Consider the following 19,424-nt stretch of genomic DNA (forward strand, 5'->3'; position numbering starts at 1 on the left):
AAAATGAGTGCCAGCATGCTGGTATACTGTGTCGGAGTGGCGACCCGTCCAGGATTGTGCCCCATAGTCAAGGAGACTGCTTAATCAGCATCAACGCTCTGCACAGAGTATGGTCCCAATCTCGACCTCGCACACCCCCATAAAGATCCCTCTGAATTAAAAAGCCAACTGAATTATTCCATTCAAGTGGAATAAGTGGCTCATTTATCAGAGTCGTGCTCCTCTGGGATTCTTGAAACCACAGTGTTTTTTAAAGCCAAGGGTTTAACATTTATGACAATGTAAAACACTCACCTCTGAGATTTGACTGTAAATGATGGATTTGTACTCTTTTTCCTTGCCAAATGCTCTTATTTGCTGCAAGAACTCAACCCGCTCATCTATTTCTCCAATCACTGCAAAAATGGATAAATACAAGTGATTAAATGTAGAAGTGCAAGACAATATAATTGGTTCGTTTTACTGAGTTTTTGGTTCGGTTGGAAAATATTTCATCTCATCCTTCCTAAAAAACCAACACTGGCTAAAATATCATTTTTTTGTATATATTGTCAAGCCTCATATGAGAGCGAACACACAATGCACAGCAAGTGGTGGGGGGGGGGGTGCATGAGACAAGAGGGGCAGGAGAGCGAAGGACAAAACAGTGGGGAACAGACATAAGGAGATCTGTGGATAGGGGTGGGGAACACGGGGTTTACAAGATGGACATTACAGGGACTTTCAAGAAGGAAAGCAGGGAATTTTAAGGAGTTGGGTTTGGGGTGGATTAACGGGGGTAGAAAAGATCGAGGTTTTGGATGGGGGAAGATAAGAGGTGGTGGTGAACAACTGTTTTGAAGACCTGGAGGGAAGAATGAGATTGAACAGATTGTGGGGGTTTATTCCAAAGGTAGGGAAAAAGAGGAATGAAAGAGTGAAGGTGAGCAGTGATTCGTGATTTTGGTAGTTTTACCAGAAGGGGGTTGTTGGGGGACCTTGAGCACCCTGTGGAAATATGGTGGGGACATATTGCAGACAGACCGGGGGGGGGGGGGAGGGCGAGACCAGAGAGGAGACGGGAGAAGACAGAAAGACCACCGACCTGCCTGCGGTGAGAGGCCCGAAGACTCAGCCTCATCACGGGAGATGCCAATGATCCTAAATGCCTTGGTTTCCAAAGAGTGAAGCCGAGAAAGGTGGAAGGCAGGAGCACCAGCCCAGAGGGGAGAGCAGTACTCCATCAGGCTGCAGACGAAAGCTTTGTATGTGGTCAGGAGCTCAGGTGGGCCGAGGAAAGACTTTGCATGATGGAGGATTCCCAGTCGGTGACTGCCTTTGGAGACCAGCTTGGAAATGTGGCTTTCCCAGGAAAGATCATGGCAGATAGTGAGACCCAGAAACTTGAATGAAAGGACTTCTTCCAGTGAATTGTTGAGAAAGTAGATGGGGGGGGGGGGAGTTCTAAATGGTCCTTTTGGAGAGACATATTGAGAGTGTGAGATTTGTCAGGAAAATTCAAATAAAGAACAAACTGATGAGCTGATTCTTAAACTCTGTGGGTCTGTTCTACTATTCTGTAGCCAAGAAACAAAGTGAGATTTGGCTTTTGCACAGGAAGATAGCCATTAAAGTAACTTGGACATCATTGTGTCAACCATGAGGGGAAAGTGAAACTTGTCCATAAACTCATAAGTCGCACATTACATATTTCAGGGTGAAGATAAAAACGAAACTTTAATCGTGAGGCAATAAAACAAATGCCGTTTCTTTCTTCACAGGATCTAAGGCTCATCATGGAACCACCACACACAGTTCTCACACACATGGATATTCCGATGAATACACAAGATGCAACACAGGATAGTTAGATGAGACAAATTGCCATTGAGCTTGGGGGAAGTTCAGTCACTTCACAGGGCACTCTAGGTACCAGCTACACAACAGCAATGGCACCACTTTTCTCACCACACTAAGTGGGGCATTTCTTGAGGAGGAATTTCCTCCTCCCCATGGATGCCAACCCATGTGGATTGTCCGTACTCTTATCCTTTAAAAACATGAAGCAGGGAAGCAGCACCTACCAGTTATACAGTTTTTGGTCAGACCCAGCCGAGGTTTGAACCACCGACCTCCCAGACTCGGAGAGGACAGTCGAATCATTGCACCACTGAGTCTAGTCCAATGGAAACTGAGTTGATTTGTTGAGCATTCACATGTGAACCAGTGGCTCATGATGCTTGGAACCCACGTTCAAATCCCATATCATTAGTTCATTGTCTATTCATGTTCTTGTTTCAGCAGAGTGATTCATCAATGTTGTGCCATCCCTGAGATGAACGTCAAGTGGGTTTTAATGTACACCATCTAATTGGAGGGAAGTTGGTTTCACAGGTGAGTGGAGGTGAGCAGGAACAAATGAGTGGAGGTGAGCAGTGATTCTGGATTTTGGGAGTTTCACCTCAAGGGGTTGATGGTGGACCACGTGTGCCCTGCAGAAACCTGGGGGGAAGAGTGGGGAGAGGAGGAGGAACGAAGCATGAAAAGAGCAGAGGATGCAAGACCAGAAAGGAGGTGGTAGAAGACAGAGAGACCACTGACCTGTCTGCAATGGGAAAGTGATGGGCCCATAGACTTCGAGTAGCTTCATTGCAGGAGATTCCATTAATCTTGAAGACCTTGGTTTTCACAGCATCAAGCTAAGCAACGTGTGAGGCAGAGGTGCCAGCCCAGAGGGGAGAAGTATTCCGTCAAGCTGCGGTTGAATGCCTTATCGGTGGATAAGAGTTCAGGTGTGCCAAGGAAGGACTTTGTATGATGGAGGATGCCCACTCAGCAACTGACTTTGGAGGCCAACTTTGAAATGTGATTTGCCCAAGAAAGAGCGTGGTGGATAGTGAGACTGGAGTTTGGGTGACTGAACTTCCTCAAGAGGATTGTTAAAGTGGATGAGAGGGTTTGCCAGACAGTCCTTTCAGAGAGAGTGAGATAGTGAGATTTGTCAGGATTGAAAAACATATTCCAAGTGTTTCACCAGCTTGTGATTGTCAAGGTCTGAAGAGAGGGAAGAAACAGCTGCCTGCCTTGCAGAACGATGATGGGTGTCATGGCAGAGAGTGGAGTCATCAGAAAATAGATAAAGCAGATTTTCCAGAGTCAGAGAGATCATTGATGAAGATTAGGAATACGACTGGGTCCAGAACACTATCTTGGGGTACTCGGACCTTAACAGGGAGAGGAGATGAAAGGATTCCATCGAGAGTCACATGTTGGCCTCAAGAGTAGAGGAAGCCAGTAAGCCATGTGTGTAGTTGGCCTTGGAGGCCATAAGCAGAGAGTTTGGAAAGCAAGGCAGGATGCCTGACTGTATTGAAAGCTCCAGACGTCAAAAGAGACGGCGCTGATGTCTGATATGTTTAAAGAGATGGGAGTAGTAATAGTAGTAGTAGTTGCTCTTGTAATTCACATTAAAATAATCATATAAACTCTTGCTGTCTTTGTCCTGCATTCAATGAATGTACAATATCCACTAATTATGAACCTTAGTTTAATGTAAAATTAAGAAATAAAGGTTAATGTCTCATCCATATTTATCATGAGAAAAGTGGAAGTGATGTGAATACAATAAGTTCATGATCATGGTTAAAATTGGATTCTATAAAACAAGATGTGGTTTGACAAGAAACTGGTAGGGGACTAATAAGTACACATGCACACCATTCTCTTTATAGCACTCACTTTAACATTGTAAGAAGTGACCATCTCACAAGTGAATTACTTTGATAAAATCGATGAAAATATTCCACATTGCTTTCATCAAGAACTAGAGCAAGTCACTTGAAACGGTTGCAATCTGTGGAGTCTGTTTGGAAGAGTCAGTAATACATTTGGCTCCCAGTCACAGGATATCTAAATTCTCCCCACCCCTTGCTCCTGGGTGGGGTTGTGCTACTCTTTTGGGGAGCCCACTTGTACCCAGTCAGCAAGTGGGTGGGCTTCACTCCCTGACAGGTGCACCTTCTTCATGAGAGGCACACTGACTTGTTCGGTCGGTGTGCCTTGCCACATCGTGCCGGTGTCCTGGGAATTAATCTGTATTCATGGAATACAAGTCTTTAAGAAGGCTCGTATCGTTCTGAGTCAACAGACAAGCAAAACAATTGATTTTCTCAATGGAAAGTTCATGACTCTGTTGATCGCTCTGGGAAGTAGGTGTCGCTGACATTGCGCATAGCCCTTCATCATAGCAAAACATGGAAAAGTGGGTGGAGGAAGGGTTTCTATAGTGATGCGAATGCTTCAAAAGTCAAAGGGAACAGATCAAGATTCAGGGTCAAAAAGCAAATGAACTAGAGTGAAGACCAAGAGTTAAAGGTTTTATGCCACTGAATAGAGGTGAGGGATCAAAGGGACTGAATTGAAAATTTCAATTTCAAAAAGGGTCAAAGATCTAAAGTATAGTGTTGGTGATGGAAAAAAAGAGAAGAGAGAAAGGGCAGTAAGGGTAATGATAAAAAGTAAAACAAGCCGGTGGGCGACATGGCTGCACGCTCTCGATGGAAAGATGGCGGACATGACTAGCCGATATTCATGTACATGCTATCAATCAATTTAGCACAATAAATATGATTATCACAGCCCTCTTAGTTTGCGCCCAGAAACCCGCCTTGTGAAATTTCAGACATGTTTCCAAAGAGACTCTAACAAATGGCAGCCCTGGTAATTCCATTTATCTATTCGCTAAAGATTTTATTTTTTTATATGATGCTGTAAGACATTCTCCTTGGGCACAAAAAACAGATCCCTCGGAGGTCCAGTTTCGGAGGTACAGTATTGATTTTTTGTCCAGTCCACAATAAGTGTACGATGTACGATAAAGTATTTTAGCTCTTGCTAAGCAACGGAGGTGTGCATAGCAACCATTCATTTTTGTGTACATGCTAGCCACATTGTACACATTTCACCCAAGTTTCATCAAAATCAGTCTCTTTCTCTTTGAGATATTCGCAATCAACCGTTTCTGAAATGTTCGACATGTACTCGCCCAAAACCTATCTCCTCCTACAAATATTTTTTGTTAGGGCTGCAAATTGGCATGAAAGGAGCAAGAGAGATTGCTCACAGAATTCTAAGCTTCCATTTTTCGATTTATTTATTTTTGATTTTTTTGATTTTTTGACAACTTTAAAGGGCCGTTGCTATGCCGTTACTTGGGCCCGGGGTCCCATATTCGAAAGCACACGATTCCCAGAAATATTGGTCCTACCTACCAAATTTCATTGGAATCGGTTGAGTGGTTTAGCCCCGAGGCTTGACCAAAGTTTCGCGGACAGACAGACAGATGGAAATGTTCAGAATAAGGGTGCTCTAAGAGCAGCCAATAATTGTGTCCTGATAAAACAACTAGGTTAATGAAAAACTCTTTTTAAACACTTTCGGCACCAATCTGCCGAGTTTTACAAAAAATTAAGACCACTTTTAGGAACTCAATGCAAGCACAAGTACCAGTATATCAATGTAATGTTTTCGCTTCGTGACAGTTTTCTCTTGGTGTAACAAACTAATCTATACTATAAGAGGTGTGTGTGGGAGTGTGTGTGTGTGTGTGTGTGTGTGTGTGTGTGTGTGTGTGTGTGTGTGTGTGTGTGTGTGTGTCAATGATTGTTATCTCCATAACTCAGGTTTCAGAAGGTGGAATGGAGTCCTCCCAGGCCTCAAATTATCCACCTTTGTTTCGGAGAAGGATCGTGATTCATGGACCAAGTTGTGAAGTTTTCTGTTCTCAGAGTTTTGTCCTGAGGGCTCTTTTCAGGATCGTCACTGAGCACCAGACACCCTCCAACTGTAGTTTGTTTGTAGTAATATTCGCATGGATGGTTTTCAAGATCTCTGTGAAGTTTTTCATCATTCCCGTTGCCCCATTTATTACTGGTACAATTTTGGCACTCTTCACCTTCCATGATCATTTCACTCCATTCTTGAGATATTGATATTTGGTCGTTTTCTTCATTTCTGTGTTATTTAGACCAAAATCACTGGGTACCGAAACCTCAATGAGCAATGCCTTATTTTCCTTTTTGTATATGAGTACTATGTCCAGTTGCAGTGTTTTGTTTTCTATGTTCCCGCTCGATGGGATCACCAGGTCGTACATGAACATTATTTCTTTGTTTTCAATGATTGATTTTGGTCCATGAGTTTTGTGGAATTGAGATGTTGAAATTTCTGCAGATGTGCTAGCGGATTACTCGACATACGTTATGTGTTTGTGTGGAGAGCTGTTCTGACATGAGTATTTTTACATCCCAATAGGTGGTACCAAAGCTACACTGGAGTGGAGAAGTTACAAAAAGATACCAAATTTTGATTGGTAGCATTATTTTTGTTGAATATATGGGGAAATTGCATATGGCGGTGAATTGGCTTTCGGAAACCCCACGATATAAATATAAACACAATTTTTACAGTGAGATACACTGATCTCAGAAGTTTGCCCTTTGGAATATTGTTGAGGAAGGTCTGAAGTTTGAAAAACATTAGGAAACCAAATATAGCATGAGGTGTCCACAACTTCCAAAATATGGGGTGTGTTCCCCGACTACAATTTTTCATCGTTCAGTGAAAAAAGTTTTAAATCATCTATGCACAGTAGATGTGTCACCTTTCATTCTTTTATTGGTTGTTATGGTGTATCCGTGTCCTTGCTCATTCATGAGGTTACTTAGTGGATCCAGAGCAAGGCAAAACAGGAGGGGGGGGGGGAGTGGCTTCTGTTGTCCCTATTTTCAAGGGTGCTGGTGAGCATTTTGAGCCAAGTAATTATTTCCCCATCAGCCTGCTTCCTCAAATAAGTAAGGTATTTCAATACTTCATCAATGAACAGCTTCTCAGCCATCTAGAGGACAATGAACTTCTCACTGACTGTCAGTATGCCTTTCCCCATTGTCACTCTACTGGTCACCTGCTATCCTTTAATTACAGATCATTTCAACAGGACATTGGAACTCAAGGGTGAAGCTGGATTAGTTGCTTTGGATATCTCGAAAGCCTTTGAGATGTGGCACAAGGGTCTGCTCCACAAACTTCAGTCATATGGTGTATCTGCTGTGATGCATTCAATTGTTTCAGCTTTCTTACAAATTACAAGATGAAGGTAGCACTTGAAGGTCAATTTTCTCCTTATTGCTCCATCAATTCTGGTGTTCCACGGGGCTTCATCCTTGGTCCCACTCTGTTCCTTGTATAGATATCAATGATCTTCCTGATAATGTTCTGTCTCAGAACACTCAGAACATTTCTGTGTCAGACTAAACTACTCACAATGAGGTTGGAGTTTCACTGGACAATGATTAAGAGGATGTGTTGAAGTGGGGGCAAGACTGGCTGGTAACCTTCAATGTAAAGAAAACTAAATTGTTGTCAATGTCGCACTCTAGGAACAGATCTTTCCCTTTTGTTCACATGGGGTCTTCAACTTTAACAGAATCATCTGAGCTTCGGCTTATTGGTCTGGACATCCCTTCCTAACCTCCGTTGGGATAAGTACATTTCTGGTTTTGTGAAGAGTGCTTCTAAGCGAGTTGGTTGTCTCTATCAAGCGCAGAGGTATTTACCTCGTGATGCTGTCTTGTACCTGTATAAGACAATTATAGTTCCCTAATGGAGTACTGTTGCTCCATTTGAGCTGGAGCCCCAGCCTGCCACTTATCTTTACTTGGTCAGTTCCAGAAACACAGAATTAATCTGGTTGGTGCTCAGATGTGTTCAACTCTTCAACCACTCTCTCATTGTAGGTCAGTTTCCGCTCTTCGTCTGTTCTACAGATATTTTCATGGCAAATGTTTTGTTGGACTTTCTAACTTGGTTCCTCCTGTACGAGTGTTTGGACGCAAGACTCGGTTTGCCATCACTGCACACATGTGTACTACAGCTGATCCAAGGTGCAGAATGAAAGGCTGTGCAGATAGTTTTATCCCTCGTCTTGTCTTGCTGTGAAATTCACTACCTGTAACGTGCTTCCCATTATTCTACAATCTACTCAGCTTAAAGAGGAATGTCAATTCCTACTTCCTACATCTTTGAGGTTACATTGCATTTCACCTGACTTCTGACACTTCCTATGTCTTGGATGTTTTATTTTTATTTTTCTCTTTCTTTTATTTTGTTTTGCTTTCTCCTTATCTTTAACTAACCTTCTCTTAGCCCCTTGTAGAGAGTGGCTTTATGCTATGTTTGGGGCAATTTCCTTAATAAAAAAGGGCTGTCTCCTTGGAACATCCCGTGTCATATCTTCACTCCTGATATTCCGATTTTTCCATCCGAGTGCTGCAGAATTAGTGTGCTATTCCACAGAGCCATGGCTTTCTCAATCAGATTGATTATTTGGGGATTTATCTTGTACATTTGCAAGCACTTCATTCAAGAATGTGAGACACTCTCAAAAGCTTATTTTATAGTCTATCCAGGCTGTGGACAATTTGGTTCTTCTTGTACTGCAGTTTTCTAGTATGGCCTTGTTTCGTAGTAAGTGGCCTATTGTTCCATTTATAACATTCTCTCTTGCATCCCTCTGTTCTGCCTCTAGGCCTCCTTGCTGTGTTAGATTGGGGTACATAATTTCTGTAACGATTCCTGTTAAAAGTTTGTAAGTTGTTGATGCACAGGTTATTGACCGGAATTTATGAGGTTGTTGGGTTTCTTCAGATTTTGGGATGAGGAAGATGTAACCTTCTGTGAGCCACTCATCTATTTTCTGATCCCCTTGAAAAAGTTCATTGAATGCTTGAGCATAGTGAACGTGGAGAGCATCAATTTGCTTTAGCCAGAAGTTTGGGATCCCATCTGGGCCAGGGCTTTTGAAGTTTTCCCTCTTTGCAAATTATTGTCTTGTCTTTTCTGTATCAATTATTACTCGGGGCATTCACTCGAGATGTTGCTTCTTCGCTTCCAGGTTTCAGATCCATTCCGCCTACTTATTGTGTTATTTTCGATCTTCACAAATTCTTTTCCAGAATTGTTCCAGTTCATTCTTTTCAGGAGAAGATGACACGTTCTGCTTCCATTTCCCGAGTTCACGGTAGAATCTTTTTAGGTTGTTTTCAAACATCTGGCCTTGTTTTCTCTTGCTATTCAGGCTCGTCGTAGTTTTTTTTTTTCTTCCTTGCTATAATTTCTATTTTGAGTTTGTTTTCAGCAACCATTACCTCTCAGTCTTTATCTTCAATTTTATATTTGTTTTTTTTTATTTTTTGGATTCTCCCCTTTAGTTTTGGACCTTGATTTCCTCTTTGGAATTGTTGAATCTGTCTTGTCTCCTTTCCGAGCATCTCCCTCCATCTCTCGGGTCTTTGCTTCCATGGTGGTGCTTGGGTTTTATTTGTGGAACTTGTTCTGTTTTAGTGGTGTTTTGTTGTTACTTTTTTCCTGAATGAGTAGTGCTGCTATAAAATTAATTGTTGTTCCTCATCCTCCTCCTCTCCTCTACCCCTCTGCTCACCTTCATCCTCTGCTCACCTCATCATGTGTGTGTGTGTGTGTGTGTGTGTGTGTGTGTTTCGCGCCTCATGGTCATGGTCACAATTAACAGTTGCAATTCCACGGGTTTCCGCAAATCTCCCGGGATTGTGAGTTGGACAGGTAACCGTGATGGGCCATTTTCAAATCTCTCTGTTGGCCTAAGCCTTTGTAGCGATGTAAAAGGGAATATTAAATGATCCCCCAAACCTATTCCTTAATGGTTGCAGGGAAGTGTTTTAAGCCCCCTCCAAAAATATACCGGACAACGCCAGGTACCCCTGCTCGTCTTGTATAACAAACAATTTGTTCCATATCAAATTTTGAGTGAAGAAGCATGAACCTCCCACTGTACCAATACATCACCTGACATGTGTGGAAGTAAAATAATTAATTCCATCTTGTGAAATATGAACATGGACATTTTGGTAATAGAACGCCCTATAGATCACATGACTATTACAAAGCACTGGTGTTTCTGTATTGATCATGCTGAAACAAATATTTTTCATATTGAGTTAAGTGTTCTTTGTCCACAAATGATGTACTCATTTCTCTTTGATTTTTGCTTTTAAACAATATTAAGGTGTAAAGTCTGTTGTAAAGTATACGCTAAAATAATTCTGCAAAGAATGGTTCGTATGCACTGAATTGAGATGAACTATTTCAATTGTCTGCAAGATAATTATGTTTATCAGGTCTCTCATAATGACATAGTCAGAACTCATTACATTTGCAGAAATGGACTGCTCATGGTATGAGTTTCTTTGTTTGCTCGTCTCATCAGAACTCATTATGTTTGCAGATTTGACTGCCTGTTAGTTTCCTTGTTACAATGTCTGCCTGACAGGCCATGAATGAATGGAAGAGATTCTCTGTTCAAATATACTGTGATCTTGTTCATTCAATACAACTGTAACATGTCTTTCAAAAACTTAGGATCATTGATTAGTATATTGTTTGCCTTTCTCATTGTTGAGAAAGTGCTCTCCTGAATCCACTAGTAAATGCTCAACATCATCACTGTACCACTCAAAGCGAACATTCCAAACCAGATGACTTTCAAACCATATGGCAATAATAACTAGCATCCGTTGAAGACAAAGTCTTCGATATCCCCCGCCATAGTAAATGAGGATTAACAAACTTATATTCCCTAAGCGTGTGCAATATATATGTGAAATTTCCCCTTGATCTGACCAGCTGTTCTGGAGAAGCAGATGTTTGAAGGTTTTAGGGTAAATTCAATATGGCCGCCAAACCATGTGACCAATCAATTAGAAATTAACAATCTTCTGAAAGGATGTCTCGGGGAAAGTGTATGTGAAATTTTTCCTCAATCTGTCCAGCCGTTCTGGAGAAGAAGATTTTTAAAATTTATTAATTTTCAATCCAACATGGCTGATGAACCATGTGACCTATGACATCATAAATTTAGATTCTGGCTCCAATCCTGCAGTGGAATACGTGTGTGAAGTTTCGTGTTAATCGGATGAGGTGTGTTTTTCTATCCAAGATGGCCACCAAACCATGTGACTTGTGATGTCATAATTTTTACTATGTATGCAGACATGATGGAAGATGATAGTTGCATATTGTGGTGAATTGACGTGAATTGAGGGACATGACGCGGGATCACATGTTGTGCGTCTCGCGTATAAGGGGAGGTCTCTGCGGCACGAGTGATTGTCCCCGGGGCATTGCCATTTACATCGGCTGTTCACTTGATGCTCGTTAACTGAAGGTGCTCATTGACTGGTGAGAATGGAGATTATATCGAACTCCGTGCTTACGCGGATTGTCTGCAATGATTAACTGCACATGTATACGTTACTGCTTATGTACTCCTAGCTGAACCTGTATTCCCCGGTGTGCCCGTAGAAGCGGCTCCAATCAAATGGAATAAAGCCTAAACTCTGAAGGTTCATCTCTCGCTCTCATTTCAATTTATTCCATTTGATTTTCTCGGCTCTCTCAACCAAAGATGGACAAGATCTACAAACCAGAGAGGTTCGACGCAGACCCAAACGCGACTGACGCAGAAATGAAATGGTCGCATTGGTTCTGCTCCTTCTCACACTATCTGACCATCATCGAGGAGGGAGCTGACAAATTTGCCGCCCTCGTGAATCATGTCTCGCCCAGCGTGTACAGGCTCTTCTCGGAGAGCGACACTTACGAAGCAGCGATCGAGGTGCTGCAAGCGCTCTACGTGAAGCCCAAGAACGAGGTATACATACGACATCTTCTCAACACACGCAAGCAAGCAGCCGGGGAGACAATCGATCAGTTCCTGCAAGCTCTGAATCAGCTGGGAAAAGACGGCAGCTTCCGGGCGGTAAGCGCCGAGGAACACCGAAAGGAAGCCACACGGGAGGCATTCATCCAAGGACTCAGATCAGCCCACATACGGCAACGCTTACTAGAGAAAGCGCAACCCACTCTTGACAAGGTAGTCGATCAGGCTCGAGCGATGGATACGGCTCAGCAGCAATCTGAGTCATTTGGGACACCGATGCTGCTCATGAACGCTGCTACGATGGGAACCCAAGGAACCCCACTGGCACAGACACAGCCAGACATAGGGGATGGAGAAACACCCGAGGAGCCGGATACCCAGACCTCGTCAAACTCCTCAGCAACTGCTCCGGTTGGTAAATGCTTCTTTGTGGGTACAAAAGGCATCCTCGTCAAAAATGTCCCGCCAGAGATGCCACATGCATGAATTGCGACAAGAAAAGGGCATTATGCCAGGGTATGTAAATCTACTCTAAGGAGAAATAAACCCACTTCTGCGGCTCTCTACTCGCAAAATAAATTGACTGCAGCCTCCCCGGGGAATCTATCCAAGGCTATCATCAACGCATTTAATTAACGGGCATATGGCTGAGGCACTGATTGATACCGGTAGCTCTGAAAGTTTCGTCAACAGCTCGCTAGTGAAGGGCAGGAAATGGGTAATCCACCCGACTGACAATACGGTATGCATGGCCGCCACCTCACTACAATCCCGCGTACGAGGGTACTGCAATGTTGAATTGGACGGAAAAGGGTACACGCATCGGGATGTAAAGGTACTGGTGCTTCGTGATTTGTGCGCAGACGTAATTCTGGGTTATAATGTCCTCAAGCAGCACACGAGCGTCGAAATACCCTTTGGAGGAAGCAAGCCTCGTCTAATTTTAAATGCGTTGACCACCGCGGAGGTGACGTCCCCCCAGCTGTTCGCTAACTTGTCGCCGGTCTGCAAACCGATAGCGATCAAATCGCGGCGATATACCACTGCTGACATGAATTTCATCACTGAAACCAAGCGATTACTGGAGGAGGGAATTATAGAACCGAGCGATTCGCCATGGCGCGCACAGGTGTTAGTAACCAGCAGTCAGAACCATAAGAAACGAATGGTTGTCGATTATTCCCAAACGGTCAATCGCTTCACCCAACTCGACGCCTACCCCTGCCGCACATAGATGAGATGGTCGAACGCGTGGCCAATTATAAGGTATTCAGTACCATCGACTTGCGAAGCGCCTATCATCAAATTCCCATCCGAGAGGAAGACAAACCTTACACTGCATTCCAGGCAGGGAGGCGCCTCTACCAGTTCAGAAGGATACCATTCGGTGTCACGAATGGAGTAGCTTGCTTCCAACGGGTTATGGACGACATCATCTCAGATGAAAACCTCAAAGACACTTTTGTTTACGTGGATAATGTCACAGTGTGCGGTAGGGATCAGAGGGAACATGATAGGAATCTGGACAGATTCTTGAGCATTGCTAGAAAATATAATCTGACTCTCAACTACGAGAAATGCGTATTCTCGGCAAGGTCAATTGACCTTCTCGGCTACACAATAGCCGACGGCACAATTAAGCCTGATCCTGAGCGATTGCGCCCGCTCCGTGAGCTTCCACCACCTCAGGACTTGCAGACAATGCGCCGGGTGATCGGGATGTTCGCTACTATGCGAGATGGATTTCGCAATACTCCGAGAAAATACATCCCCTAGTGCATTGCAAAAACTTTCCACCAGATGCCGCTGTTGTAAGAGCTTTCCACAATCTCAAGGATGATATCAGTAAGTCCGTGGTTTTATCGATCGACAGCTCGGTGCCCTTCGTGGTGGAGACCGACGCTTCAAATCACGCCATAGCTGCTACACTTAATCAGTCTGGGCGGCCGGTCGCGTTCTTCTCGAGAACTCTCTCTAGAAGCGAGCAGAGACACTCAGCGATAGAGAAGGAAGCGTACGCCATCGTTGAAGCGCTGCGGAAATGGAGACATTATTTACTGGGAAACCACTTCACGCTGCGTTACGGACCAACGATCCGTGGCTTTCATGTTTGATGGGAAAAATAACGGGAAAATTAAGAATGAAAAATTATGAGATGGCGGATAGACCTAGCTTGCTACAGATACGACATTGTTTACCGGCCCGGGAAAGAAAACCCTGCTGCAGATACCTTCTCCCGGGTCTACAGTTCGGCAACAATCAGTCAGGCTTTGCAAGACCTCCATGTGTCTCTGTGCCACCCAGGGGTAACCAGGATGGCACATTTCGCACGCAGACAAAATCTTCCCTATTCTGTTGAAGATATTAAACAAATGAATGCTTCATGCCCTGTTTGTGCTGAACTAAAACCCAGATTCTATGGCGCGGCATCTGGCAGACTGATCAAGGCCACTTCCCCCTTCGAGAGACTAAACATCGACTTCAAAGGGCCCCTGCCGACCGAAACAGACAACAGATACATATTCACCGTTGTTGATGAATATTCAAGGTTCCCTTTCGCATTTCCGTGCTCGGATATGACCTCGGGCACTGTCGTAAAATGTCTCTCTGACCTCTTCGCTATGTTTGGGAGACCTTCGTACATACATTCAGACAGAGGGCCGTGTTTCATGTCGGCCGGGCTAAAACAATTCCTATTAGAGCACGGCATAGCAACTAGTCGAACGACGGGTTACAACCCACAGGGAAACGGGCAGGTGGAACGGTATAATGGAGTTATTTGGAAAGCCGTAACTCTGGCGCTGAAATCGAGAGGACTGGGCCCCGAGCGGTGGGAGGTTACCCTTCTCGACGCTCTGAATTCCATACGCTCTTTCCTCTGCACGTCCACAAATGCCACTCCTCACGAACGTATGTTTACTCACCAACGACGTTATGTTGACGGTCAAACGGTGCCCAACTGGCTGACCCATCCCGGTACAGTGTTCATGAAACGCCCGGTACGACAAAGCAAGTATGAACCCCTGGTGGAGGGGGTCGAACTCATTGACACTAATCCAGAGTATGCTCATGTCAGGCTCCCGGATGGCAGGGAGACCACTGTGTCGGTTCGCCATCTGGCTCCCTCAGGTACTCCTCCCGCCGGTACACCACCTTCCGGCACTCCTCCTTCTGACATTTCCCCCCCAGGAACTCCGCCGGGCGACGGGGCTGCCGCGTTCCACCCGAGAGCGATCGAGGAGTCATCCCCGACACAAGTCGAGGCTCACCAAGAGGATCGGGAGTCTCCCTCAAGTGAAACTGCCGTTTACTCCCGGAGAGGTCGACGAATAAGGCCCCCTCGACGACTCAATCTGTAAAGGGGATTATCGGCATTCTCGCTGCTCATGCTCCTATATGCCCATTATATCATATATCGATGCTCATTTCCATGCTCCTACAACTCAAAATAATCACTGCTTGGCATGTATGCTTCTGTAGATCCATTAGTCCGCGTTGCTTGAAATGTATACTCCTATAGTGCTAAAGCAATCATGGTGTGTAAGATGGGCCCCTAGTTACATTTTAAAGGTGGGGAGAATGTGGTGAATTGACGTGAATTGAGGGACATGACGCGGGATAACATGTTGTGCGTCTCGCGTATAAGGGGAGGTCTCTGCGGCACGAGTGATTGTCCCCGGGGCATTGCCATTTACATCGGCTGTTCACTTGATGCTCGTTAACTGAAGGTGCTCATTGACTGGTGAGAATGGAGATTATATCGAACTCCGTGCTTACGCGGATTGTCTGCAATGATTAACTGCACATGTATACGTTACTGCTTATGTACTCCTAGCTGAACCTGTATTCCCCGGTGTGCCCGTAGAAGCGGCTCCAATCAAATGGAATAAAGCCTAAACTCTGAAGGTTCATCTCTCGCTCTCATTTCACATATTTTCACTTCGTGAGGTTATGTGATTCCAGAGAAAACATTATTTAATATTTTTCTTGAATCCAACATGGCTGCCAAACCATGTGACCTATCAATTAGGAAATATCAAAAGGCACCAGTTCATTACTTGCTTGATATGTGTACCAAATTTCGTAAATATATCTTAAGGGGATTTATAGTTAAGCTCCAGAAAAGAAATGTGATGGACGGAAGGACGGACGGAACCCATTTCTATATCCCCCGCCAACTTCGTTGGTTGGTGGGGGATAATAACGAATGTATAATCCTCATGCTGGACCAAGCACATCTGGACCTGGTGAAATGTCTTGTTATTAGTCCATGCTTAGTTGAAGGAAATATGAAACGATCTGTTATGTTTGTTACTCCAAAACATATACTTGATAAATCATTACAAACTGAAGGTTGTTTTATAAATAAATAGATCTAGTATGTTAGTTAACTCTGTAACAATATAATCTTATATTTTCCACTTGGTTGGGAAATTGGAAAGAATCACTTTGGTGATGTCAGAGAGTCTGGCCCCCAGAGGCATGAGTCTCATTAACTCTCGCCTCCAATTCAATCGCAAAATTGTACAAACATGAACTCTGTCTTCCCATTGTCCTGTTATCAACAGGAGTCTCAAACCGCAGAGGTCATTGACCTCTCATTGTTCTGCAAAAGCTGTGCAAACCAGATGCTCCATTTACATGCTGAGATAAATGCTTATCATTGTTGAAAGTAAATGAAGGTTTTCTGTGCATACATTGCCTACCAAAGATATGTATTCTTTCACAATACAATCTGCTTAATTATATTCAAGATTGTTTTCTCCTTGCTTCAAGAACCTCGTGTGCAAACAAAGCTTTCTTGTATTTTGATTGGCCAAGTACCCTGTGATGTTCTGACCCCCTCCCCATTTCCAATTGTATAAAAGGCCATGTATTCTGGCTCAGAGGTAGAGATCTGCTTGAACTCTTGGGACAAGCTCTTCTTTCCACATATATATGTGTGTTTTTGTATAATAAATGATCTATCAAATTAAAAAGGGTTTTCTATTTTGGTTGGAAATCTCGACCATGCATATAAATAATTTGTGACAACCTCTGCCTAAACTCTGCAATATAAATGGAAAAAAAGAAAAGATAGATGTAATGTTATTTTGACATTGGGACAAATGTTGCAGTCACTTCTATAGACAAGAATCTTTCAGGTTGTGTCGAAACTTACACTCCTGAAAGCGGTCAGGTACCGTAGGTGACTCTGGTGTGTTTATTGGACAGGGAGGACTCTGCTGGGACTTGCAGTTCGCCATGATGTTCTGTAGTTTATCCTTCTCATCCTGTCCGTTCACTGAAAGTAACAACAAATATTAATTTTGTTATTTAATTTCATACTTTAATGATACACTGCAAAACTAGTTTATATCTAGTCAACAGACACTAAATGTGGGTAAACAATGGCCAAAATGCTATTGAGAACATCTCTTAGGGTTATGTAGAACTTCGGTTTGAAGCAAGTCCCCATGCAATTTGCATGCTTCCAGAAAGATTGACGTGATCAGGAAATATACATTTTCAAGTTCTAGTTCTCCACATCACATTAAAAAAAAATTCTCTACCTCATGTGAGAAAATATTTTTCACTATTCATGTTTTTGGGGGAATAGCCATAGGGGGTAAAGGGAGTAAGATAGAGAAGTCATTTCATTAATAAACGTTTAGAATAAGTGTCGATTCTGTGCAGAATCATAGGACACATTTTGAAGTGTGTTCAGAAGCCAATAAAAGTAGACCCTCCATTCTGTAATATGTCTGAAGCCCTCCCACTATTCCTCCCCGATTAATCCTTTAAATTGGTTCCCTTTGTCTCGGTGTTTCTTTTAAACCAGTTAGCAGCTCTGGAAACTAGCAAACACCTCCGTCAACCTCTCCTTCCATAAGAGGACAAAAGCAATGCCTTGTAACTGTGCGTGAAGGTAAGGGATAAGCCTGGGGAATGGTAATCGCTTGGAGGACGTAAAGCTGCTCAAAGCTGTGAGGCACCGCAGAAGCTGCGAGAAGCTTGACGGCGAGCCAATGAGCATGCAGCCATGCATGGTCACGAGATTATAAAAGCCAGATGGGCGGGCAAAGCTAGATCAGTAGCAGAACCAAGGAGAGAGAGAGGGAGAGAGAGAGAGAAAGAGAGAGAGAGAGAGAGAGAGAGAGAGAGAGAGAGAGAGAGAGAGAGAGAGAGAGAGAGAGAGAGAGAGAGAGAGAGAGAGAGAGAGAGAGAGAGAGAGAGAGAGAAAAGAGAGAGAGAAAAGAGAGAGAGAGAGAGAGACAGAGACAGAGACAGAGACAGAGACAGAGACAGAGACAGAGACAGTCCAACAGAGAGCTCCAAACAGATGGAGGGTGGCATTGGAAAATGCATGTGTGCACCAATGGGGAGACATGACACCCGGACATGACGCTGCCTGTCATCTCTTTCTCTCACCAAGACCATCGCCACACTGCAAGAGGACTGCACGTGGGCAAGGTTATCTCCAGTCTTGTGAGCTATAACTTGTCTCAGTGCATGTAAGTGTGAACAGGCCTTAAGGTATCACTTTAAGCCATCAAAATATTGTGGGTCATTGGGAATATCTTCTTCTTCTTCTTCTTCTTTCGGCTGCTCCCGTTCGGGGTCGCCACAGCGGATCATCCGTATGATCCGCATAGTGATTTGGCACATGTTTTACGCCGGATGCCCTTCCTGACGCAACCCTGGTCGCCTCTTACGGCACAGGGATATGGTACACCTATTTTAACCGGGGTATACACCGGCCCAGTATACTGGTCATTGGGAATATATAACTGTATAAAAAAAACTGCCAGTGTATTTGCTTCTTCTCCTGCCTTACCCTTTTTATTGTATTAATCCACCTTCCAGTGAAAGCTCACCTCCATTCATTTGTTTCTCTTTTTTTCCCCACCTGTGGAACCAATTTTCACCTTCTCTTCAATCGCGTTCTCTCCTTTTGATCTTCAAAACAGCTATTCACCACAATCTCAGATCATCCCCCAACCCAAACCATGATCTTTTCTACCTCCATTAAACAAAAAAAATTCCACTTTTTCCTTCCTGAGAGTTTGCTTCTGTAACCATCTTATTTTTGCATTCCCCCCTTCTACTCCTCATCCTTACCCACATCCCTTGTTGTCCATCTCCTTCCATTTTGTCCTTCAGCCCTGCTGTTGGCATTTCCCCCCCTTCTCATTCTGCTGTTCCTTTTGTTCTGTTGCGTCTTGATCTGTTCTGTGTTCTTCCTAGCTCTTCCACGAGCATTGACTCTGCATACAAAAATAAACAGCCCCATTGACTATCCATTGCTAAATTTGGGACTATCTGAGTGGAAGATTTTATCTAGTGACTAGCTGACTCACTACAACAATATATATTTCTGCTTCTACACATTTCACTCCGCACAAGTATAATAGCTCACCGTAACACTTCGATAGAAATGGTTCACATGTGTATGCATCACTGGCACGACAGACTTCAGCAGGTCGGAGGTGTGGGCGTGCACCTGGCTTGATTGGAATCAAAGACGTCGGCATCGAGTGATGTTGCACAGCTGACGGTGTCATGTTGGGAACAGGTAAGCTTCCACACACTGTAAAGAAGAAACAGAAAACTTTTTATCAACAACGAGTTTTCATTTTCTGGACACTTCCATATTAATTTGAAGGTAACAAGTAAAAATATATTTTGTTTGCATAAGAACGAAAAGATTATA

General features: G+C 43.7%; 1 protein-coding gene across 12 annotated transcripts in view; it reads right to left on the bottom strand.

Moving 5' to 3' along the window:
- Nucleotides 1-19,424, bottom strand: part of C1H22orf23 (chromosome 1 C22orf23 homolog) — a 105,011-nt gene that overhangs the window by 18,180 nt on the left and 67,407 nt on the right. For all 12 annotated transcript variants that reach the window (XM_085887157.1, XM_085887165.1, XM_085887150.1 and 9 more), the window contains 3 exons: nt 19,131-19,301; nt 16,893-17,015; nt 295-395 (listed from right to left, as the gene is read on the bottom strand). In XM_085887157.1, the coding sequence (XP_085743283.1) occupies nt 295-395; nt 16,893-17,015; nt 19,131-19,301 (395 nt within the window). The remainder of the gene's footprint in view (nt 1-294; nt 396-16,892; nt 17,016-19,130; nt 19,302-19,424) is intronic.

This window comes from Eptatretus burgeri, chromosome 1 (assembly GCF_056783735.1).
Source record: "Eptatretus burgeri isolate ZD-2024b chromosome 1, Ebu_testis_v1, whole genome shotgun sequence".
Lineage (NCBI taxonomy): Eukaryota > Metazoa > Chordata > Myxini > Myxiniformes > Myxinidae > Eptatretus > Eptatretus burgeri.